At 39.3% G+C, this 26031-nt stretch overlaps 2 protein-coding genes across 3 annotated transcripts in view; one reads left to right on the top strand and one right to left on the bottom strand.

Moving 5' to 3' along the window:
• Positions 1–39: 39 nt before the first annotated feature.
• On the bottom strand, positions 40–24167 carry LOC6533369 (basic-leucine zipper transcription factor A). Its single transcript, XM_002094058.4, has 4 exons — positions 23062–24167; positions 4711–4947; positions 1265–1602; positions 40–1188 (listed from the first exon to the last, which is right to left on the bottom strand). The coding sequence occupies exons 1-4, from the start codon at positions 23614–23616 to the stop codon at positions 321–323; spliced, it is 1998 nt and encodes a 665-aa protein (XP_002094094.3). The 5' UTR covers positions 23617–24167; the 3' UTR covers positions 40–320.
• Positions 24168–25777: 1610 nt separating this feature from the next.
• Positions 25778–26031, top strand: part of LOC6533367 (hepatic leukemia factor) — a 54744-nt gene continuing 54490 nt past the window's right edge. For both annotated transcript variants that reach the window (XM_015194473.3, XM_015194472.3), the window contains exon 1: positions 25778–25835. In XM_015194473.3, coding sequence (XP_015049959.1) covers positions 25793–25835 — 43 coding nt within the window. In that variant the 5' untranslated portion in view covers positions 25778–25792. The remainder of the gene's footprint in view (positions 25836–26031) is intronic.

Here is a 26031-nt window from a genome sequence, read left to right as displayed (position 1 = left end):
CACAACAAATGACGTGAAATAAGCAGTATACTATGCTGGTTTTATGTTATAAATTATTTTTATTCATTTATAAATACTGCAAAACTTAAGACAAATCAATTTACATATTGTTAACATAGAAATGCGCGCTTGGTTCTTACAAAAATCATAACATACAAACTGAAAATGTATGCACTCTATATTCAATGGTCAACTTAACACTAAGCGGAGGCACTAGAGAAAACCAATCGAAACAGCTACGGGGTATACAAAAATTAAAAAAAAAAAGGTTTTTCGTAACCATTTTTTGAAAAGTATCTCAAATAGATTCATAAATTATTTCAGACCCATAAAACAGCGGCTGCATCCTCGTTGGATAAAGTGGAGAAGCGCTGGTAGCGATTCGCATTGCGGTAGGTTTTCGAGGGCGATGGTCCGCTGGAAATCTGAGCTTGAACCTGCACTTGAATTTGCGTCTGGTTTTGCATAGGCAGCCCCACCATATTCAAGCCGGACTTTAGTGTGGAGTTCCTGCTGTCCGAGGACATGGAGAGGCGCCGCTGGTTGCCATTCATCAAGGTGGAACTCAGGGGCAGGCCGACATCGTGAAAGGAGCTAATCGAACTGAAGCCACTCTCATCCTCGGTACTGGAACCGCTCTGCTTATTGCTGCTGGGTTTGCTATTGCTATTGCTATTGCTGATGATATTACTGATGGCTGTGTTGCTGGCGGTGGTCTGGGTCTGCGTCTCCTCGTCCGTTTCCACTTTCGAGGAGGAGGATGCCGTCGAGGAGATGGTGGAATGCACGGAACTGTCGGTGGAGCTGCGCAGCGATAGCCTCGAGTCGCGCATGTTGTTGGCCCGCAGAAAGATGAGTTCCGCATTTGATTTCCCGCCCGGCGATGGTGTCTCCAGTGTGGCACTCATGATGCTCGTGGAATTGTGCAATGGTGGCGTTAGCAGTGTCATCACCGAACTGGTTTTTCCCTTGCATAGACGATGATTTCCCGAGGGCAGCGATGAAATCGAAGCAAGCGAGTGCCGCGGCTGCGTGAGATCTGGCTGCTGTTCCGAGGTGTGCAGGAGATTCCTTATGGTTCTGGCCAAACGAAAGGCCTCCTGATTCAGCTTCTCCTCGGCTGCCTCCGGTGCCGATAGCCGTGACTTGCAACCGCCACTGCCTCCAGACTTCTTTGGGGATCGACGCCTGTGGCGGAGGGAAACATAAATTCGGTTATTAATAGTTTCGAAACTTATTAGCACTGGTATGGAACTCAGCTTACCAAGTGAAATCCTTGAAGGCATTATAGCTGCCAGCTGGTGCAATCGTCTCGTAATTATGCTCCTCATCCATGGCATGCATTGATTTATTCAACATCAAATTGGTGCTGCTCCGGGCGCGTAGATATGAAGCGGATCCGCCACTGGAGGCGTCATCATCCCGGGCATCGCTCTGCAGCGAGGTGTTGCCCACTCCATGGACATGATGCAGACTCTTGGAGCGGGCTATCTGCTCGCCATTGCGTTGGGTCTGCTGCAGTTGCTGCTGCAGTTGGTATCGCTCAAAGAAGCGGGCTACCTCCTCCATCACCGCTCGGTACATCTCGCAATTGGTTTCGGTCTGAAATGTAGGATTATAAATGGATTTAGAGTAACTTTAGTAGCTTTATAAGGCTAGTTTCAAGTATTGTATCTCTCTCTTTGGGAATGTAACCTCAGAAACTTTATGGCCCATATTTTAAGTGTGCTTTCAGCTCTGTGTTATCTATAGATCTTCATGTAAATCCTATTCAATCGACCTTTCGCCAGCCAACTCACTTTGCATTTCCCCTACAAGTTTTACAGCTTTGCTCCAATGTGCCAGGTCATTGCTTTGACACATTGATAATGCATTTGAACCGATGACTTTAATTTATTATTTATGTTAATTATAAATGATTTTGCTTGGCAGCAAACATTTATGGAGCAGCAGTATCAGCATCAGCATAAGCATCATCATCAGCCTATAAAAACTTTCACTTGATTTGTTATCGCGCCCCTTACTCTGCGCATTTCTCTTCACTTCATTGTGCCTGTGGGTCTTTGGGCCATATCAGCATCTTTGGCCAAGTTGATGGTGGGGCTATGTCAGTTTTGGTTAACTTCTGTGGGCCAAATTGTCTAATTATCAAATGCCATTCGAAACTATGGCGCTTGCCAAATTGGCAGAGACCTCAAAAAGGCGTTAAGATTGCCGATTGCCATCACCTGGCTGGCTGGCACACGCCCACCTCCCATTTGAAAATTGGCCAAAACGGTTGGGTATATGTATGTACGAGTATATGTATATACATATATATATCTACTGGTATTTTGGGGGGGCTTCACACGATGCCAAAATAGTTGGTGTCTGGCTGATTATGTAAGTTGGCGATGCATTCGTTGCTATTGCAACGCTTGAAAATTGTTGCTAATTTTCCATTGGACGTTTTTCCGTTTTCGGAGGTTTTCCTACTGCGTGTTTGCCAAAGGTTTTCATTCGAATTACGAATTGTTTTCGTGTGTCTGAGATTTATTTGAAAATGATGTGGAAATTGTTGTCGGCGCATTGCTGCTGCTGCTGCTGTATTTGATTTCGAATTTGTTATGCTTTGTTTAATTTCATTAATGCCCAAAGTGTTTCAGCCATTGTCGAGCAATTGGAGCTGAGAGGATTCGGATTCGCACTCGCACTTGGATTCGGATTCGGATTTTGATTCCGATTCGGACTCGCTTGGCCTGGCAGCAGCTTCCACATTCAACGCATTTCCTGGCTACACCGGTCTGTTCAGTCTGGGATCTCCACGGTGCATAAATTAAATGCGGTTCCCTCCCATCGACTGCATCGTCTACATCGTCTACTCACTCAATCAATCAATCAATCAATCTCGCCTGGGTTCCACCCACGCCTGCATGGATTTTTCGTTTCATTTATAATGGCAAAAAGTTTTTCCAACGCGGTTTTCCTGCCTTCTAACCCAGTTTAGTTTTCCGTTCGCCAAACAAGAAACGTGGCAAACTACAGAAAATATTTATCTTTTCTTATTATTTTCATTTTTTTTTTTTTTCTGGTCACTGCTTTGTTTTCTTTTTGCAATTTTCCAAAGCGCAGATCGCCGGCTTTCCAAGTCAACTTCATTGGGGCTCATTTAAAGCGCATTAAATCGAAATGAAAGCGTAAATATTTTCGCTCTTTCAGCGGCATCCGTTGGCTGATTACGCGTTGCATAGAATAGCCTCGAATTGAAAGTGTTCGGAGGGGAGAAACTGACCACGTTGGATCCCAGATCTCAGCGTAACCAATGTGAACGTTGAAGGTCATTTTGTCGGTTTCGAGTTCAAAGTTCGATTCGGTCAATTGGGAGCAAAGCCGGCTTAGTGTGATGGTCTAGTTTTCGATTGGGGAAAATCTTAGACAGTTGGGGAAAAATTAGTCATCCAGCCGTAGAAGTTGAAATATTAGATTTATGATATAGACTTATAATATACAAACATAAGTGCCAATCTACTCGATTTTTATTAGTTACTTTTAATACCCAAGCTACTGGATTTTATTAGTTGTTTAAAATACCAAAACTATTTTAGGAACTATACAGATCGTAGACAAATCCCATTTAAAGTGAGATTCCCACGAATTCTTGCATTAGCCAAGCTAAAAAACCTACCTATAATTTGTAAATTCTTTACAGCAGCTTTAATCAATTCATTCTGTGTGAGTGCCTCTAGAAATCCTGTTTAAGCATTTTCAGAATGCCCAAGTCACTTCATTGATGCCCAACTTATTATTACACACCATATAGATACCAATCAGAATTGTTAAGATTCAATCGTGGCGCTTCTCACTTTAACAGTAAGGTTCTTCAGACGGCAGAAACCCGTCAGCTCCATTAGCAACCTTTTGTGAGGAAGTATAAAATTAATGCAGCTGTTGGCCAAAGGAAATGGTCGAAAGACAATGAAAGACACACGATGACCAAAGACCAGAACAAAGCCATCCATAGAAAAGCCCCAACCGACCACACTGCGAGTCTATAATTAAGCGACCGAGAAGAATTCCGCCGCCTAATTGCGATGGGGCAGTTGGGAACTATGGGGAAAGGAAGTGCCTTGATTGGTACACAGGTAAAATATTAAACAAGATTAAGATTATAGGTACAAAGCTGTTTTCATATAAGAAGATATTCGGAGTAGTAGATAAGGGAGTAGTAAGTAGTGAAAACTTAAAGCTTGCTTTTAAAGAAATACCCTTTTCTTAAAGCTTGCTTTTAAAGAAATACCCCTTTCTTTGAACTATTTAATTCGCTAGAGTAAAACTATTTCCAATTAAAGAATTCTTCACAAAAATTACAGTGTAAAAGAACAGAAACTAACAAGCGAGTATGTCTGATGACGGAATCGCTCTCCACATCTCGTACATTTCCATTTCCATTCCGATTTGAGTAAATTAAGCGTGAGAACTATTTGAATAAAAAATGCCAGAGACAGGAAAACAGGTTGATCCAAGGAGGGCAGCAAACAGAAGTGTTCAGCCAAAGCAGATCGAGATCGAGATGGGGTTTGTTGTGGGGTTGTTGGGTTGTGGGGTTCACTTGGCACTTAACACAGTTCCCTCCAAGTCGAGAACAGAAATCACAAGTCACGTTTGTGTCTTGAGTCTTTTGTTTGGTTGCGGATTTTTCTTGGTCTGCCTTTCGCCGGCTCATTCACTCACCTGTTTCAATTGCCAATGCAATGTATCCACCTGATTCTGCAATATGACAGCCTCGACATTTAGTTGATGTTGTTGTTGTTGCTGATGTTGTTGTTGCTGTTGTTGTTGCTGCTGCTGTTGTTGTTGTTGTTGCTGCTGGTGGTGGGGATGGTGGTGCTGATGTGGCTGCATTTGCTGTGGCAAGTCATAAATGTGGCTCTGGATGTGGTGGCTGGGTGCGGCCAAGATGTTGGCATCCTGCAAATGTTGTCACAAATAAATACATATACGTATATATGGATAAAGTTAAGGAAAAATGCCAGAAAAATGCGCGTTAAATTAGCCGGGCAAAAACGAAAATTGCGATTTGAAAAATGCTGTCAAAGTGTTGGACAACCACCCAGTGGCTGGTTCGCTTTTAATGCGAAATCCCGCCTATATGAAAACCACCAAAAGCGGAAAGGCTCAGGTGAGCAGCTTTAACACCAGCCAGACCATCCAAAGTTGTACAATTAATTAGAGAAAATTATTTATACAATACTTGCTCCTCCTTTGTATTTATTTTGCACTGCACGTTACTCCACACACACTCCATGGCTTTAAATTTCTGGTATACTTAACATTTTCCACATTTATTAAGGCTGTGGATATAGCCAGCTAGCTGGTCAAGCGCATAACCCGTTTGACTCTGGCCAACCATGTTTTCATATAACTTTGTTTTTATTTTTGCCCATTTTTTATGTTCACGGTTTACTTTTTCTTTTATAACATCATTTTTTCAAAGACTTTGACCCACAACTCGAAATTATAAATGGGGAAACTTATAGAAGTTATTATAACAAATGAAGAAAGAAATTAACAAACAGGAAAGCAACAGATTATGAAATGCAGTTAAACTGGAAAAGATTTTGCTAAATTTAAGTAAAAAACTGTAGATTTTGCTAAATTTAAGCTAGTTTAAGTAAAAAACTCTATACACATTTTCTTTTGTCAAACTGAAAACCATCGAAGTTAACAAATATTTACAACATTTTTCATAACTTTGTTTACATAGCTAGTTTATTAATAAATGATGAAATCAACCGAAATAAAGAAAACGCGAAAAAGACAATTACTCTTCAGGTTGCTACATAAATCATTTGAAGTCTGACCTCCAGTATTTGGACCAACTAATGATGTAATCTCTCTTAGCCCACTTTTCACGCCCACGCACACGCCCACTGCCCACAAGGCAAATTACCAAAAAGACATAGACAAAAAAACACAAACAAAAAAAAAAGAGTTTTCATCGAATTTGATTGCAAATGTTTGCTTTGTTGTTATTGGCACAATGCAAATTATCATTTGCGGTTTTCCAGACTGCCACGCCCACACACAGGCCGCAAACGCCCACCGTTCCAGTGCAGCAGGGAAAACCAAAAAATGTGGTCAGCTCAAAACTCAATTTGGTGCAATTTTACGCTTGTTAATTAATGCATTTGCAGTTTATTTATTTTTATTTTTTTGCCTTGCTGCTTCGTTTTTGGTTTTGATTTATTGATTATAGGCATAGCGGCCAAAAACAAGATTTTGCGGGGAGATGAAATGATTTTGTTGCCCCAAAGGCCAAAAAAGGAAATAAATAATTGTTAATGAACAGCTTTAAGCGTGTGCATTGGCAATATTCATGCTATTTGCTTTAAATATTGTATCCGTAATTATGGCTGTTCGACCATATAATCTGTATACAACTTACTTTTCACCCAATGAATCAACTAAACACTTTTCCGGAATTCCGATTTAACTGCCTTTCTAACCTAAAATACTCTTCCCATGTGAAAAACTGCTGTTTTCCATATTCCCATTTATGCATTCTTGTATTTCTGCCTAATATGCATATGAGAATATTCCCAGAAATTAAGCACACGGTTTTCCTGCATTCCGAGTTACCGGAATTACTTATCAATTATTTTTAATGCATTTTCATTTGGTTTTAATTAAAAATATCTTTGGGCGAGCCCAACATGTTCATTTCCATGGCACTCTAAACGGAAAAGCAATTACGTAAGCGTATAATGCATATAGAAAATCCACTTCTCAAGTAATCAGTTTTCAACTTTGGCTCCAGACTTTTGCAAGCATAATTGGATTCTTGTGAACTTATCTCCCACATTCTCGACTCCAACTAATTTGCATGGGGTGGAGAGCTCGGAACCCAAACAAACTAATTAAAATGCGCGTTACAATTCACAGCAGAACAAGCAGGTAGAAAATAGTGCAAGAATAAGTTTATAATGCAAAGTAGACTGGGTTATGTAACCCCATTCCGGAGCCAAGACTTTGGCATCTAGAACTTTGCTGTTCTTCTTCGTTGGCAACAAAATGTCAATTGCAAATGCAATTGCCGTTCTGCAGTTAAAGAATCTTGCACATTCCCAACTAAACCTACAGATTTACATGTGAATGCAAGGGATGTAAAGCTAAGGCTAAGATGACAGTGGGTTTCACTGAAGGAGTTTACTAACCAAATGAAAAGGTTATAAAAAGCGTTTCTATTAACTTCACCTTTTTTCATTAGCTGTTTAACTCTGTTTCCAACTCTTGCTGACCTAATAAAAATAAATGTTATACTTAAGATAGGTAGATGGGTTTATGTGATTAGTTAGCTTATTAGTTCCCAAACTCACTGTACGCTGAGAGGGAGCCCAACTTGCCATCCTTTGCCCCCAAGCTCGTCAATGTGCTATTTATATGTAATGAAATAAGAGCGCCGCAACGAGCAGAAGAAATCTGCATTTCAAATAGGCAGCAACAGCAAAGCCAGCCAACAATTGCATGCTCCAGTAATCTGCAATTGAAGGAGATTTGGGCGGGGGGCAAAGTGGGGAGCCATAGCAACAAGTGTGCTAAAAAGGGTTGCCACGCACGAAAGAGATGGGTAGTGCTGGCACGAAAGAGATGCAGCGATGATGGCCAATTCCCAGGCCATACATTTGCCATGGCACTTGGCTCGTCTCCATTACCAACTCCATGTCGTTGTTATTTAAATTGTTTTGCGCTAGAACAGCATGTTAAAGGGGGCGGGTATGCATGTGTGTGTGTAGGTGGGTGTGGCCGTTGGGGAAAAAGGGTCAAATAGCAGTTCACGCTTCGCTGGCGAGATCGCCACAATCTCGAACAGATCCGACTCGGTTTATTTAGTCTGCAATGCGATCACAAAAACATTTCTGACTAAATAACTAAGCCGCCATTGGCTCACAATGAAGCTGCAACTAATTAAAGTGTTGCAACAGGAAGTGGAAATTGAAGGGGTTTTTTTTTCTCTATCAAGAGGCAGGAAGCCAGACAGGAAGATGGGCAGAACAAAGTGCCATTCTATTCTATTTTATTTCAGAAAATAAGTTTACACTTTAAGCTAATAAATTTAAATATTAAATATGAAGCTTTGCTCCCAGTCAGGCATAAAAGTTATGCAAAAGGGCTTTAAGTTTTTGCATGTTTCGCGTTAAAAGCAAAGTTTATGCACAAATTGCTAAGCCCAACTAATTGCCGGCCAAATAATGTTATTCATCGCCAAGACCAAAACTCGAACTAACTCGATTAAGGGCTTGAGATTTTGCATTATTTCGCTTTTAGCCATGCCTGGCACACTTTCAACTTCCCCTTTTGTAGCATTTTCAAGGCAAACAACACACACAGACAGACAGAAAGTGCAAGGAAATGGGTAAAAATGAAAATGCTATGAAAAATGAGCTTGAAAATATTATGCCATTACAATGAGATGAGAAGCTGTAATGAGTGGGTGGAAAATGCCTGCTTTTGCTCAGCGATTTGTAAGCAGCTGCATTCGGAGCGCCTCGAATGGAATTCAACTTTGGATTTCGCTCCATCAGCGGCTGTATGGATAATTGTCATTATGGTAATGGTTAAAGATCTGCATTTGGCACGACTTTCTCACATGACAAAACCAAAAACAAACACACACAAAACAATGACAAACTGGAATTGTTGTGGTTTTTTGAAGCTGTTTGTGTCGGCAATCTAAAAGATTCGCTGATTGCTGTTTATTATTACGATGGCTTTTGCCAAGGAATTTCTGCGCATTTTTATTGCAGGGTTTTTGTTTATTTCGTTTGTTTTCCGTTTTCATTTTCATTTTGTCATTTGCACGGAAATTGGGTTAATTTCAAAACATCATTTTACTACAATTCCAATTCCACTTCCTCGCACTTGCATCTGTACATCTGAACATTTGAACATCTGAACATTTGAATGTTGCGTGACGTGTGCCCTCAGCTGGAACTACTAGTATTTTCGACCAAAAAAGTAGCTTCAAAGTTGCCAATGATGGGCTTCAACGTAGTTATCTTTCTGTCAACGGGTTTGACCTTCATTAGGCCCAAGCTTGGCTGATTACCTGCAATGTGTCAGTGTCTATTGCAGTCTACAGTGAAAAGAAATCAGTGTAGCATTACTGTTTTCTGCAAGAAAGAACTTTACTTAAAGAAAACAATTATTATTATTGGAACTTGGGAAAAAACCTAGTTGAAACTAAGAGTTAAGTATTATTTAAAGTAGTTTATACATTTTTCCCAGTGCGCTGCTGTAGTCTCTTCCCTGTTTTAAATGTGTACAAGTATTCCAACTATTCCCGCCAATTGCATTGACAGTGAACCAAAAGCAAAGCCAAAGCCAACAATCAGACTGACTTGGCTTTTGTTTACTTGTTGTGTAAGCTGATTTGGTTTTAGCCTGGCTGTTCGGCGGGTTGGTTAAATGTGTTTTAAATGGCCCTCTAATGGGGCTCGAACGCAGCCCTTTGTTGTTTCCTCATTGTCTTGCTGGGCACAGAATCCCCACCTTTTTCAATTATTCACCTTCCTGCTTTTCTTTTGTTTGTGGGCGTTGGCGGACACGCCCCCTTTGTTGGCCGCCCTTTTACGCATAATCTATTTCAATTGTCTGACCTTCCAATGTGGCGTTTGTTTCGGGCGAAATGAATGTCGCTTTATATACAGGGTAGTGTATTGAAATTGCGTGAAAACAAATTTAATTAATTTGATAATATATTTTGCAATATTGGTAAGGGATCTACTTAACGTGCTTTATTGTGGAAAAATTGTAATTGTGAAAATTGTAAGAATAAAAAAGCATTTAAAGGAACAAGAAACATGAATTGCATTACATTTTGATACGCAAATTTAAGGATTCTAACTTTATTTTCGTAGCTTGCTATTTGATAGATACTAAATCAATTTAATGAGATAATTATTTAATGAAAGACTTTATTGAAATTCCCTTGTTTTAGCCACACAAGTAACAGAACTTGATTAACGAAATGCTTAAGTGATATCCATTTGATTGATAGCGAGCATTAAATGAGACACCAAAAGTTTTCCCAACTGACAGACGCATATATTGTATATAAATATATAGAAGTTTTTCCCCTGTCAATCTGTCAATGTACCATTCTGTCCAACCGCTTGTTCCGGTCGCCTGTCAATCCGAAATCCGTTAGTTTCCTTTTTCATTAAACTCCGTAAGCTTTGCCCGTAACTTTTCCGGCAATCTTTCAATATTTACCCGCGTCTGTCATACAACCGCCGGCTGTTTGTCTTTCCACCTGGCCGTGTAAATATTAAATGAACAAACTTTGAGTTCAGGCGATAATCAGGTTTAATTGCCGCACACACTGTGCCATTTATGCGTTTAATGTTTAATTGTATATCATGTGTATATTTTTGCCAGTTATCTAATATTCGCTGTTTACTTTACACGCGATTATTCAACTCCCATCTGTTTGTGTTTACTTTGTCTATTTAATACCTACAGTTCGCATATTTCTCTTTGTCAATCAGTATTCAATTCATTTTTTGGCAGATATTTTTTCTGTAATTTTTAAGCTTTCTTTCGTTCAATCAAAAATGGTTTCAATTGGCCTGCGGCTGATAGTTGCAGCCACTTTTTACAGAACTCAAGAGGCTGAGGTATATATCTGTTTTTTTTTTAGCAAATTTGGTTCGCTCCCTAGGGCAAAACACTTGAGAAATGTTTTTCGAGAGTTTCTATCAGAGTTTCTTTCTTGTCTTTTTGCGAGCTGGGAGAATGTTTCTTGCAAATCACGCAAATGGATTGATTACGCCCCTTCGCAATTCGATTAAACTCGCTGTCCGTGAGCAACTTTCCGTTCTAATGAAGCCAAAAAAAGAAATAGCAAAAAAATATAAAAAACCCAGAGAACTCAATTGAATTAATAGAGAATTCCCGATTCTCGATTCTCGATTTCGTCGTGGCCCCGAGAAGCCTTTTCTTCACGCCTGAGATTTGGCCAGATTCGAACTGCTTTCTGACGATTGATGTTGATGGCTCTCCACCATTCGAATTGGCTACACGAAATTAAATTTTCCGATTTGATTGAGTGCGAAAACGTTTTTCCAGCCGGACTTTGCGTTCCAACTCTTTTTTACATTTTCACAGGGAGTTTGCTGTGGGCCGAAGACTTGTTTTTTCACGGCATATATACGTATACGTATACGTATTTTTTTTAAACATTATTCCATAAAGCCATTGGCCTTCGGTGACCAGGCAAAGGAGGGGCACTGGGGAAAGGTGGAGGGGCAGAACGGAAATGCAAAGCGACAGGCAAAGTGCGCAAAGAGCGGAACTGGAAAATTGTGCTTGCCTATTGACGGATGGTTTGGGCCAGGCCCAAACCGAACCAAACTGAACTGCACAGAATGCTTCTAACCAACTCTACCTGTTTTTATCAGAGAGTGGGAATGGGTAGGTAATTGCATTCTCTTCCTCATTTAAGTTTGCCCTTTACTGAAGAGTTATTAAACTTAGCCATGGCCGCAGCTGTTTGAAAAACTTTAGAGAACTTTAAGCTGATTAATTTAACAGAGGACTTAAGAATGGATAGAGGGATAAATGTAAACTAAAAGTTTGTAAATTTATAAGGATCTTTAATTATTAATTACACCTATGACGTTTTTATTACCTTTTCAATCTGTTTATCTGTATGTTTTAAGGGAAATTTTCTATATTTCAGTATATAAATCTTGTAAGCAACTTTAATGATACGATTATTTAGATTTGATTTAGGAGCTTTAGGTATTTACGTATTTTCGGCACCTTTTAGCAACACCTTTTCTCGCTCCATTAGCTGTTATTTTTATTGGCTTCTATGCTGTCGTTTGGCTCCATTTCGTGGGGCTTTGTGCTCGCATCAATTTAATTCACTCAGCGCCCAGAATTCACAGTTAAACGCATTCGCACGACCGCTCCTTATGTTACTTACCTATGTTACATAGGCTGAAGACCCCAACTCCCCACCCCCCCACCTCCCCTACTCCCCACTGCAGTGTGGAGCCCCATTTATTAGCCACTTTGGCTGGCACGTTCTTTTTAATTTTCTGATAACTACAAATAGGTTCGACACTCGTGCAGCAAATTTTACCGCTGCTTTGGAATAAAGGTTTTTTTTTTCTGTGCGAAGCAGTGAGGAAACATTGGGGATATGGTGGGGAAACAGTGGGGCCTGAAGGAATAAAGGGGACTAAGGTCTGAACACCCTGTGCATAAATGATGAGCTCAGCACGATTTTTGATTTTTTTTTTCTTCGATTCTGGCGTAATTTTTGTGTTATTTTTCTGGCTGAAGAATGGTTTTATTTATGCGCCTCTTGTGGCTGCCACATAATTCAGTGTGTTTGTGTATGGGACGGGTTACATCAATTGTTGGTATCCACCTCCATTTCTCGAGCTCCTCCGCAAATGCAATTTAATTGGGAGCACTTCGGTGGGCAAACTCTATGGCAGGCACCATCCAGCACCACTCATTCATTCGCTTTTCCACTGTTTGCCGAGCTAATGTCAAGGATTTCTTGAAACCCAGTTGGCTTCAAGGCCACTCGGATTTGTGGGTGGTGGTTGGTTGTTTTTAGGAAAAGGTGAGACACTTTAGAGCCCCAACACGCTTCAAGTGTTCTGCGATTTAGTTTTACGATATTTCTCTCTGCCTTTTATTTTGTTTTGTATATTCCTTTTTTTTGTTGTTTTTTTGTTGTTGTTTTTTTTTGCATAATTTTGGATTTGCGCTTAAAGTTTCAGTTCACGTCGTCGGCGACCGCAGCTAACTTCAGCATTTTTACATTATTTATCAGGCACGCTACACCATGTGAGCATCTCAGGCAATTCATTACGTATATTTTTATGTCTTTCGGCAAACTCTTTTTGGTTTCCAGTGCTTTTGGGCAGAATTCACTTTTCTGGTGTGCGGCTTTTTTTTTTTTTGGCAAAAGGTTCAACGAACTGAATACAAAAGCATATCAAAGTTCATCTTGAGGTGAGCAAAGCCATTTGAAACTAAGTGTGTGGCATACGGATTCAATTGTCACATTTTGTTGCCCGCCCACACATTGTTTTAGAATCAAATTGGGAATTTGGATGATATCTCATAAACTTTTAATAACACCCAATTTTTTAAAAAATATTTTATGTTCAAATAAAACTCTCTCCAAGCTGGAAAACATGATCGTATCCACGTAAATGTAATTAAAATGCGCTGAAAAAACCAATCAACCCAAGATCACCTCAAGATCTAATGCACTTGGGTTATCGCCGCAATTATAGATCAAATGCCTTGCCACTGCAAACACACCTTATATAAATGCCCAGCACTCCCCAATTCACATCCAAACTCAGATTGTCCAACCAAAAAAAAATCACACAAAAAAGATATAAACAAAATAGCTGAGGAAATCCAAGAAATATGCACAAAAGAGCCGGCAAGAAAAGAGTAAAGCGAAAATTACATAATAATTCTTTTTTATGTGTCTGTCCATTCGTTTGCCTAAGTCGACTTGCAAAATACATTTTTAAATTGTTTCTTTTTTTGTTTTTTTTCTATTTAAGCAACTTTATAGCGCTGTCTTTTTCACTCGGCTGTTTTTATGCTTGAAAAATTGGGACGGCAATTTGCACGCTCTCGACGGCAACAACAAAAAGCATCAACATTTCGAATATGTTTTTTAGATTCTAACGGAAGTCGCGTGTTGTTGGCTTGTTGGCATTTTTGTTGCTGCTACTTTTGCGACCATTTTGCGCGACTTGGGCGCCGCTGATGACCCATGCTAAATTGGCTAATTGCGTTTAATTACCACTCAGCATATATTCAGCTGGGAGCCGCGAATTCGTTTGTTAATTATAATATTTTTCAATTTAAGTTAATGTGCGTCTGTAGTTAGACGGCTCATTAGCGTCTTCATTTTGGCCAGCAAAAGTGGAGACATGAGTGGCCAAGAAGCACTTATGAAAATTGAAATCTAAACGGGAAGACAGGAAGTGAGTTGCAGAATCTTTGGGCAAATGAGTGTGGGATGTTCTTTTTGGCTAAAAGAATTATTTTGAAAATTATATTCCCAGCTTATGCTAATAATATTAAAAGCATGAAACATAAACACGTTTAATGGCTAATAAAAATATGAAAAGCATATAAACTAAGTGCAGTCTATTAGTTCCTTTATTTGCTTACTTGTCGCTTGTGCAAACGCCACAAGTGCCATAAATTCCACTCGAATTCCATTCAACCTGAACTAGAACTTTAAATGGCCATAGAGAAAGTCTGGCCATAAACACTATCTGCGAGATACTTGGCGCGCTTGCAACTCAATTCGTGAGATACTTTTCAGCCCGACAGATACAGATACATTTACAGATACAGATACAGAAGCAGAAAGAGAAAGAGATACATTTACAGAAACAGTGGCGGCAATTAAAATATTGTGCATGGCAAACTGTAAACCATGAGATTTATGAGCCGCCAAACAGGCGAAAATACAGCAAAAAATACAAAAAAAAACGAGCGTGCAAAATAAACTAAATTTAAAGAGCTCTTTTCCCTTCCGCCAACAGCGAATGCGTGTAATTTATGTCGCAGCCAAGAAAGATAAATTCCGTACCAAAGTGGGGAAATAGAGCTATAAATGTACATACATAGCTGGCGAAATGTGATACGGAATGATTAATTTGATAGGCCGTAGGGCAGAGAGCAAAAAAGCCAGCATCCAACTGAGCTCTGTTTTGCTTATTAGTTTGTGTATCTCGCAGATACTTTTTGTTAATGGTGTTGCAGTTGTTGCTGTTGTTGCTGCTGATGTAGCTGCTCGGACTAGTGCAACACGTTGCATGTCAATGGCCATAATTAAGCATGCGAAAACGTAGCAAATGAAAACAATGCGGGCAAACCCCACTACATAGCAAAAAAAAAAAGGTTTACTGCCTAAAAGAGGAAACTATGGTTTAAACTAAGTATGTTACTTCAAAGATTTCAGTTTAAACAAAAGAGAATACAATTATTGTGTTTTAAAGGTTTTTATAATTTTTCCATTACACTATTCCTTATAAAATATAAATTTATTAAACACAACGTTTTTTTCGCGAGTGCACTTAGTTTCCATCTCCATTTCTAGCATTTCTGTGCGGCGCTCTTGCCAGTTTTCCATGCATTTTGGTGGCAGCTCTGTTGGCCATTTTCATTAATGGTCTGGCTGCATTGTGGGGTGCAGTTGCCTCCCCTTTTGGCCTCCCCCCTCTCTCTCTATCTCCCCCCGCCCTGCCCCAACCAGCAATGTGGTTGATCCCCTATCCCCATTCCATTGTCTTGCTGGCTGCATTGTTTTGGCTGCATTTTGATTTGAGCCACAGCATCCACAGATATGCCTTCGCTTTTCCTCCGCTTTTCCACCGCATTTTCCCCACCCCATCCCCCCTCTCGCGACACCCCGGGGCTATCATTATTTCAATGTTCATTGCTCGTTCTCTTTCTGCATTTGCGCCATTCTCTCTTTCTCCCTCTGTTGCATTCTGCATTCTGTTGTTGTTATTGTTGCAATGCAGCCAAAGAATTCGCAACCTCGAGCCGAGATCTTTTTCCTCTGTCACTTGGGGCATCATTTCCATTCCATGGACCACCGCCCACCACCCAAAACGAGAACCACCCCCTATTATTGCCCCATGACCTTTATAAGCTGCGCTGTTGACCTTATTTGTTTTGGTTATCTTTTTTTGGGGGGGGGCACTGCTTTAAAATGAAGCTGAAACTAAGCAACTTAAGCCCTGAAATTAGTTATGAGCCTCTGGCAAACAAAAGGTTTTCAGTGGTGAGTAAATATAAATTAATTTAAGCACACAGCAAAATAGTCCTATGAGTAATTTAAATATTTTCGCTTCACTGGGTTTTCTCGTTTCCCTGAAAAGCTTTACACTTCACACGCTGTCTTGGGTTTTGAAAACCCAGAACCCTTTTCAAATGAAATTTCACATTTTCCCACAAAATCTGTCTTTGTTGACCCCCTTTTTTCATGTCTTTCTCAGCTTGTTTAAAATGTGTTTTAATCTAAACGTTGTTAATTTAGTTGTTACGCTTCAGACGCAGCCAAAACAAAAAATCAAAATCTAGATAAAACAATCGTTTTCATAAAAAGAAATGTTATATGAGCAAAAAGGAAAGGAGTTTCTCCGCACACAGAAATGGAAAATGCACTGGGGGAAAATGTGTGCAGTTCCTGCTTTGATTGCTTTGATTGCTTCTTCATCGTGACATGTGTTCGCTACATGTAATGGGAGAATTCAACAAATGAAGACAAAGACCAAGGCAACCAGAAGAGCCGGCAATTGTTGCTGTTGTCGAGGCTAGAATTTATTATTTCCGCCAGCTTTAAAACTCCCCTGTGTTTTTCTCTCTTTGAAAAGTTGACAAGGTAAAAGGGGTAAGGGGGCGAAAGGGGGACGGGGGGACGGCACTCAACAGGTACGCATGCGCAACGCTGTGCGTCATGGGTAACAGTGAAGCTTCCACGGAAGTCTGCGTGTTTTACACAAAAAGAAGCCGTTAAACAACACAAGCATGTTAAATAAAATGTTACTGAAAATATTTTTAACATTCTTATGGTAGCTGAGTTTTTTTATGTTAGATATAAATGATAGGAAAAAATAATTATATTCTTTATTACTGTATTACTATAATTTCTGATTAAGATCAAGTAATCTTACATGAGAGGTTATTTAATATCAAATAATAAAAGTAAATCATATCAAATTATTGGAATAAAGTTCAATCAAAATTATGGAGAATGAAAAGTAAAATGTTTTTAAATATTATTTACGCACTGTCGGAATGAGTCATATTTTTCTGAGATAATACTGCAGAAAGTCTAGCTATTCTATTTTTTAATAATTATTAAAACATAGATTTTGAACTTTCCCAGTGGATGTCCAAGCGAATTCTACTCACACAAGTTCTAAGCCAACTAAGTTTTAGACATTTTGTTATCAAGAACTCGCAGTTATTGAAGTCCCACTGTACTTTTCGCCGATCGCGAGGGTGGTTGCTGAAGGGGAACGCGGACAAACGCAGCGAAACGCGTTCACTGCGGGTCCAACTTTTTTTTGATTTTCGTGGATGTTTTACTTTAATTTCGGTTTACCTTGTTGCTCCTATTGTTGTTGTAGTTTTGTTATCGGCGCAATTCCGCCTTTTGAAATTTGCTGCTCTGCTGAGCGGTTTTTTTTAACCAATTTTTTCGTTGTTATTGTTTTACACTTGATGAACTCACTGTGAGGAGCCACCACACTGAAACTGCAGAAAAGCAGACAGAAAAACCCAGAGAGAACTTGTCTCTCAGACTTTTATTATATGGCATAGATGGTCATGGTCTGGCAGATTCACGCCAGTAAACTTTGCTTATAAACCTGCTAGTTTTCTTGTGTTGCTTGCAGGTTAACTGAAATTCTAGGATTTTGTTATTAAAATCTAGTGGTGAATCATATAATTCACTCATTTCAACTTTGACCATCAGCAACTAGTAAAAACCTTTACTGTACTCATAACTTTCAGTTTTTGCAGCGTTTACTTTCGTGGAAAGATAAACATTCAATCGAAAAATTCTTAAACAACAAAATGAAAACAAGTTCATTTAAATACATTGTTTACTTTGAGTGCTGGAGAAAATAAAAATAATGCTAGAATTCATGCCAAATAAATCTGTTATCTGCGAAATTTATGTCCGCATTTGATTAATTGGCTTAATAAAGATAGACATAAATTTCGTGCAACAGATATGTGGCTGCTAGAATTTCCATTTGCTTGAAGTGCTTTAAATAGCATTTCCCTTCTCTTAGATTCTTAAACAACAAAATGATTTTTCCTGATTTTTCAGCAATTACTAAGTGGTAGCACTTGAACCTGTTTTCCCCGCATGTGAAGCAATTTTTCTATTACCAAACCTTATTGTACTCTACTTTGCTCTTTTTACTTTTCACTTTCCAGGCGTTTAAGTGATTGCTGAAACGCAAATAAAACTTAACTAAAAAAAAATAAAAAGTAAAATGGAATGGAAAAGCAAACTTTAAACCAGTCCTAAGTAAACGCAAACTATTTCAATGTGTCAATCCAAAAGCGCAAAAAAGTTGGTGAGATGGCCAAATATTATGGCCAAATAGTTTCCGGCTTGGGAAAATGCCTAATGAGACTGCGGCGATGAAAGACGTTTTCACGATCAGGCCAAAATGCAAAACGACTTGGACCAGCCAGCTAGCTCACTTTGTCAGTCAGTCAATCAGTCATTCAGTCATGCAGCCATTCAGCAATGCAGTCCGTCAATCAAGAGACTTGGCAAATGGAAATACTTGGCCAAGTTGAGATTTTAGCCATAGAGCCATGGAGTACGCGGCCAAATTGGAATGCCAATGCAGACACGAAGCTCCTTTTAAAATATTTCCCAAATTGTCTTGACAGTTGCGATTGTGTTACGGTTATTCAATCTCAAAATAATCTCAAAAGAAAAGAAATTGTTATGATCTCTTCAGCATCTTCAGTTTCAGCTGCTTCTTCGCCTCTTATGCATTTCATTCATTGCACTTACAGCCGGTCTATAAATGAATAAAACATTCAAGCCAAGTTAACCCATTTCTGCATTCATCTTCTCCTCTCAGTGTTTTTCCCTGTTTTTTTTTCTCTTTTTTTTTGGTCCATTTTAAGTCCATGCAATTTTCGCACGCGTTAGCCAGGCTATAAATAAATATCACACTTGTCGAGGAAATTCTCTCTCTGTGTCTTCCTTTGCTCACGATTTATGTGGGAGCTTTGTGGGGAAAATCGGCGACTGGTGGGGCAATCAACTCCCTGATGCGTTTGGTGGCCAGCGCCAAGTGCACCACATTCATTCAGCAGACACATTCATTTTATTCCTTTGCTTTTTTAATGGCTCTCCATCAGTCTTGGCCCAAAAGTTACCTGGTTTTACGGCGTCGCACTGAGTTAAGTGCACCTAATTCATTCAGTTTAAGTTCCTTGGCTTTATAAATGCCAATAAATGTTTGCCGTAAATGTTTCCTATTTGTGTCCTGTTTTAATCGATAAGTTGGATGTAACAATTTTATTTTTGCCTTGTTTTAATCAATAAATTTGATGTAACAGTTTTATTTTTGCCTTGTTTTAATCAATAAATTGTATGTAACAATTTGATTTTTGTCTTGTTTTAATCAATAAATTTGATGTAACAATTTTGATGGAGAGTATAAAGAAAGCCTTCCTAACCAAATTAACTTTTTCGTCATGCTTCAATATATATGAACTTTTTTTTCCCACTCTTTGCGTAATGCAACCTGGGGCAAAGTGGCGTCTGCACTTCTGCAACGCCCCCTCAGCACTTGCAACACCCCCCACCCCTTCTTTTCTGGCTCCACCTCTGTGACGTTGACGATTGACGAGCAGATGGAATGAAATTGTGGCCGAATGGCCGCCGGGAGCACTCTTTCCATATCCCCCACAAATCGTATATATCCCCCACATATCGTACATATTGTACGTATGCCATGTGAAGGGGCTACAGGCGATGATGCGGTGATGAGGCCTGGGATTTCCAACGAAGTGCTATAAGAAATTTGGTGTTGCTTCTTTCGCTTTTAGCCAGCGAAAATAAATAAAGCTGCAGATTTATATGGACATCGTTTCAAATGGGAACATGTGAGATGAAATTTGCATTAGCTTACGGAGTTTATGGCAAGCCAATGAACTCTGTAAAAAGTGTGCCTCAGTTGTGGATATTAAATAAGGGAATTCTTAGAGCAACAACATTGCTTACTTTGACTTCTTTCTTCTTTACCTAGTAACTAAAATCGAATAAATTTTGTATTAATTTCTTTTGTATAAATAATATTTCTTCTCGTTCGATATAGTGAAACTTGCTGAGCATGGGTTTTTATGACCCTATTGAAATTCACGAAGCTAAATCAGCTTTTTAACTTTTTACCTTATTGAAAACTCTAGTCACTTGGAGCATTTATGCGTAGGCACTTTTTACGCTTCGCCTCAATCTTCATTTAGTAGCTTGATATGCGATCCCTTATTATGCTACGAAATTACCTTCAATTACACTAAACGACAATTAGAAGAGGCAAAAAAGCTACCATGTAATACTCATACTCTGGTCATGGTCTTATAACTGGCATAATAAAGACATTTCAGCGATATGACAATCTTCGAGCTAAACGCACCGAATCACAAGAGATTATGATGTATGAATAGAGAAGGGAGTAGCCGAAAATCAAGGCTAGGAAATGCCATACTTAGTGTAATTAGGAATGCTAATTAAGGCAGTTGTCATGCAAATTACAATTATTCAAGCGCAGAAATCCACACACAATGAATTTCGCAAGAGTTATTTAGTAAGTTTAAAGATTTGTGCCTATAATTGAAAAATATATATTTTGAAAATGCCAGTGAAGTTGAAAAGTGTAATTAACTATTATTTGCCAAGTTCAAGGATGATTCTTGGCTAACAAAAAAGTTAGTTGCCGTAACTTAGCTTGACTTCGATGGGTTCAGTGCCAGATGGATTGGGTAATAGTATGCAACCCGTAAGGTCAACGTAATTTGACTTCTATTCACGCCTGCCAGCGATGGCCATTGTAGTTGGTAAGTCAGCTGTCAACGAATGCGGTTTGTTGTCGTTTTTATTTCTTATTTCACCGCCAGGCAATTGAAAGTGAAAAGCCGATGCAATGAACTCTCCACCGCGGGAGGATGCAACTGTGGAGCATGCAACTCCTACACCACAAGTTGCAAGTTGTAAGTAGGGAAAGCAGCAACAGCAGCAGCAACAGCAGCAGCTGCGTTAGAAAAATTCAAATAATGCGACAACGGAGCCATTCAAGTGTGGCCAAGAGGCCGCAGCGACAACGAAACCGGCAACAATATCAAGTGACAATCATAAAGAAAAAAAGGAAAATGAAAATATAAATATAAAATAACAAGCTTTTGCTGCCACTTTTTCTCATTACGTTTTATCGGCAGCTATTAAAGCCGCAAAATCTTGGCGACATTTCGTAATGAGGCTTGCGATTGGGGATGGGGAATGGGGGATATCCGATTGCCAGTAGTTTTGCATGCCCAAGACAAAAGGCCATCAACTTGTTGAATGTCTGTTGCCATCGCAGTAAGTCCCAAAAACGAAAATCGTTTTTGGCCTGGGAAATCGCCAGTCCACAATCCGATCATTAAATTATGGCCTGACCTTTGCACGCAGTCGCTTTTCAAAAACGCCCGAATGAACGCTTTAGGCCCAAAATAACAAAATTAAAAAAAAAAACAGAATATAGAAGGGGCTGAAACAACACACGGTAATTCTTTGGCTAATTGCCGCTTAGGCCAAGACCTTGCTAGCATTTTCTTTAAACAAAAGTTTTGCTTTCGATGTTTACGCTTGAGTTTTCAGCGGAATCGGTGGGTGATTATGGCATATTTGCCAGAGAACGAATTGAGGAAATATTGTGATTGTTCGATAAGGTCAAAGGTGGGGGGGTTGTGTGATGACGGCAGAGGCCTTCAAATCAAAGGAAGTGAAAACTGGAGGTGGAAAACGCTGATTTAAGGGCAGAGGAAACATAAAGAATTCGCTGTAAAAACATGGGAAATTTTGCAAACAGTTAAAGGAAAATCAAGGAAGTGAGGCAAAGCGGAAAATTATTTATAAGAAAAAATTATTAGTAAATTACTCATATAATCATGAAAAAAAGGTATCAAGAACAATATTTATTATATTTTTGATAGCTTGTTCATAGTATTATATAGAAATTTGAAGTTCTTTTTTTTTATTGAATAACTTAAATATGCATTCTCCATTTTTGTAGTTTGACATTTTTATTGCTCATTTAATGAAAAGCAAAGTTAAATTTATGTTTTCAATAAATCAAGTGTAATATGGTCATTTATTGAAGTTCCCTGAATATTTTAATTTGTGATTTATAAGCCACCGTAAAAATATTTATTAAATTTTGTATTGCCTTAATTGAAAGCTAAATGAAATGGAAACATTACGGAGGAAAAACATTTTCATTTAATGTTTTTTTTTTACCAATTTCTTAGCTGCGTTACCCTGATGCAACTTTCAAGTCCACTTGATATTCGCAGCTGAATTCGTTGAGACACTTAATAAATGTTACATACACCCCTTCCAAACACTTCAACCCCCCAACTATCCCCCCTTATCACCCTTATCAATGCCAAGTGAAGTTTACTCTCCAATTTCGACCCACACACACGACACTTTTCGCACATAAATCAAGTTGACCTTAAAAAATCAGCGAAACATAAACTTTGTCATACCATGGCCAACAACAACAATAAAAGCCACAACTGCAAGATGCCAAAGGAGGCGAAGAGTGAGTGCAAGAGGGGAGTGGGGGGGGGGTACAGTGGGGTTGTTAAGGGGAGGCTGTCAAGGCTACGTGACAAACAACAAGGTGACATAAATATCCAGTTGCTCCAAAAAGGAAACTCAACTTTTTTTTCTTTAATGCCAAGGCAACATAGCAAAGTGCAAGGGAGCCGGGGGATGTGGGGCAGAGTGGGAGGGGGGAGACGGAGACGCGTTCCACGCAAAGAAAGCATTAAGTGAAACAGTGGGCACTTGCGAATCAGAACTTCATGAATTTCCAAAACATAAAAAAGTTATGTTGAATAAAGAGCTACAAAAATGCATAATAACATCTGGTTAACATTTTTGTATATTCTTTGTTTATAACTAAAATATAAAATTAAAGGGATTACCTAATCCAAAAACAAAAAAAAAAGTTTACATTCTTTGTAAGTCTCCATTAAATTGTAGTAAACACATTCATGAAGTACTTCCCACTTCTATTTATTGTTGAACCAAATAAAAACGAATTCAATTTCACAAATATTTTCTTGATAAATACTAGCGCATTTTTTGGTAAAACTTTTATAAACTGTTTGTGTAGTCCAACTATTTTTTTTATATTTCGCATTTCTCGAGAAGTCAAGTTCCGAGAATTCTTTATGGCGCAGAGACCACTGTACTACTGTACTAACCTGCTGCTGTGCTGGCTGATGTGTCGCTTGCATTGGCCAGACGAGATTGAGATTCCTGGCGCACTGTGCCGGTGGTTGTGGCTGTGGATGCTGAGGGGTGAGGTGGAGAGCGGGTTGGGGCGGCTGGGCGGCGGTGAGCAGCTGATTAGCGGCGCCAAAGTGTATCATGTTGGCGGTGTGACGTCGTGCTGGCAGAGCGGGGGGCGGGGTGGCGCAGGGGGAATCCTGTTCGCTGTCTCTCTCTGGCGGTTCCTGATTCTCCAGCTGCTTTTGCTGCTGTTGTTGTTGTTGTTCTTGCTGTTGTAGTTTGGCCTCGTTTGTTGGCGGCTTCTTGAGCAATGTCAAGGCATTGTTGTTGTTGTTGTTGTTGTTGTTGTTGTTGTTGTTGTTGTTGTTGTTGTTGTTGTTGTTGTTGTTGTTGTTGTTGTTGCTGCTGCTGCAGTTGTTGTTCAGCGAAAGCGAACGCGCAAAAGAACTTTTGAAATAGCGACACGGCATCTGGAAATCAAAGTCAAGATCCGTTGTCTGCTGCATGTTTGTTGTGGTTTTGTGCATTTCTATGGGCTAAAACGGGATTTCTTTATTTATCTATATTTGAATTTTCCCTTTTGTTGCCTCTTTCGTTGGTACTTTTTGGTCTCTTTTAAATTGGCATTGTTGATGTTTTTTCCTCTAGCGATTTTTCCCTTTTCGATTATTGCATTTTTTCACGCACCCATAAGTTCACTTTCACACACACTCACACACAAATCAATTTGTTTTTGACACTCGAACGATTTGTTTCCAATACAATTTAATAGAAATTCAATGGAAATCAATTTCAATTTCTGCGATTTATTCGCGCGCGCACAACACTAACCAAATTCATAAAGCCGCAGCTAGTTTTCGTTTTCGTCCGAATTGTTGAGCTTTTCTGCACTAAAGCACAGAAATATTGGGCAATATTGATTCGTTGATTTGTTGTCTACTGCGTGCTGTTAATATTTTATTCCCAAAAATTATGTTCTGCTTTTATATCGCTTGTTTTACAACTTTTTCACAATTTGCTGCGTCTCGAAACTCGCGCGACTTTTCCCGGCCGAGGTGTAAACCCAACTGTAAGTTTTACCGATAAGTTCGCAGCCGGTTTGTGCTTGGGTCACCCTGCTTAGGTTATTATTTCGATCTCCAATGTTATTAACAGTTACCAAGGCAACCGAAGAGAGTCTTAACAGCTAGCTATTCCGTTATTAACATTGCTGTAACGCTCAAAATAAGCTTAAAACTATGCTACACATTTCGAAAAACCTACATTTGTATGTCAAAAGAAGTGGAAGTTTTACCAAAATATACCAAAAACAAAAATTAAATGCATTTTATCAAGACTGTTTTTATATTTAGTATATGGTTAATGGCTAAGTATAGCTAAGCAGAAGGAACTTAGTATTTAAGAATATCTAAAAACCTTTAACAGATTTCCAAAATGTAGATCAAGAAAAGCTAATTTTTGGCGCCGTCAAAAAATGTTGATGTATGTAAATTGTATTTTACAAGAAACAGTAGAATGTATTGTAAAAAGGGAAAAAAGGTATTTTGTTTTTAAATTTAAATAAGATAGTTTGAATCTTAAAGCTTATTAAAAGTATATTTTTAAATGTCTTACAATAAAAATTTAGTGATTTTTCATATTTTTCCAAAAGTAAGCCAAGTGTTTTTTGCAGTGAAACTTTTGTTCAATGGAACTAATAATATCGCTTGGGCAATGGAAATTGTTTTACGATTTCCCCCTTCTAAGGAGGCATTAGCATTCGTTCCCCAGCTGAGTAATCCCCGGCCTAATTCCCATACCTTATGTGGTATCTAAATTGGGGAGACAGGTTGCCAATCAATTTGATTGTGCTGCGCTGATGTTGGCCCCTGTTTATCTAGCTTAGGGGCAAGGATTTTCCAGCTTTTATCATAACAGGAGTGCTTAAATACCCTTTGATGAACATTTGTACATAACCCCCCCTGACAAAGAACTCTCAAAGTTACTGATTTAGAAAACCATGACCCAAAACTTACGGTGTTTTTATTTACTGGTTAAAATAGACGTATGTAGGTAAAGCCCAAATGAAAGTTTCTTTAGTATATTAAATCTAATATTTTTGATATATTTTAGCATATTTATTAATATGTCATTTTAACTCATAATCACATTATTATCTATATCTGCCCAAAGCATTGATGGAATCCTTCTGCAACCTGACCCCTAGCCACTAAAATAGAAATACGGCGATTAGTCAGAATCGCTTGTAGTGGGTACTTAGTATAGATTTCTATTTTTATGGCCCCGCGATCCACTGTTGTTGCCATGTGCGCATGCCCCTGCGACTCTCCGTTACATAAGGCTTATATAAGGGGGCCGTGCGAGCAAGCGAGATGGACGTATGCCACTTGGCTCTCTCGCTGCTTCTTGCCAACTAGTCCCCTCTCGCTCCATCCCCTAGAATGGCTCCAGTGAAGATAAAGACCACGTGATTCTATTCCACCGGCTGCACCAAAAATAGAGAGAGAGCAGAGAGCGAGTGAGTACTTGAAGTTGCTCTTATTTTGATTTTCAATTTATGTCCCAATGCTCCCCCGCGCCGTCAACGAAATGATTTAATCTTTTGGAAAATAGTTTCAGTTACGGGTTGTTGCTGCGACCGTGTGTATCGGTAATCGGTTTTCAAACATTTGCAATCGATAGCAGGACCCTACTGAGCGTGCAATGAGCGGGCCCAAGGAGAATATCATGGACTTATCCGTGCGAGGTAAGTGCTAGACTAAGCACCTGTCCATTGCCCCCTGGCACCCCCCTCTTACCCACTTCGCGAAAGCACCAACAAAGGTAACACGTGCATTGGTGAGAGTGCGAATCGGTTTTGTTTGCTCTGCCTCTCACTCACACTTTGTGCGCGAAAAAGAGAAAGAGCGTAAGAGAGCCATGGGTGGGCGTGTGATAGTAAG

Source organism: Drosophila yakuba, chromosome 3L (assembly GCF_016746365.2).
Source record: "Drosophila yakuba strain Tai18E2 chromosome 3L, Prin_Dyak_Tai18E2_2.1, whole genome shotgun sequence".
NCBI lineage: Eukaryota > Metazoa > Arthropoda > Insecta > Diptera > Drosophilidae > Drosophila > Drosophila yakuba.
The sequence above is the reverse complement of the archived record's forward strand: the minus strand, read 5'-3'. Positions and strand labels throughout refer to the sequence as shown.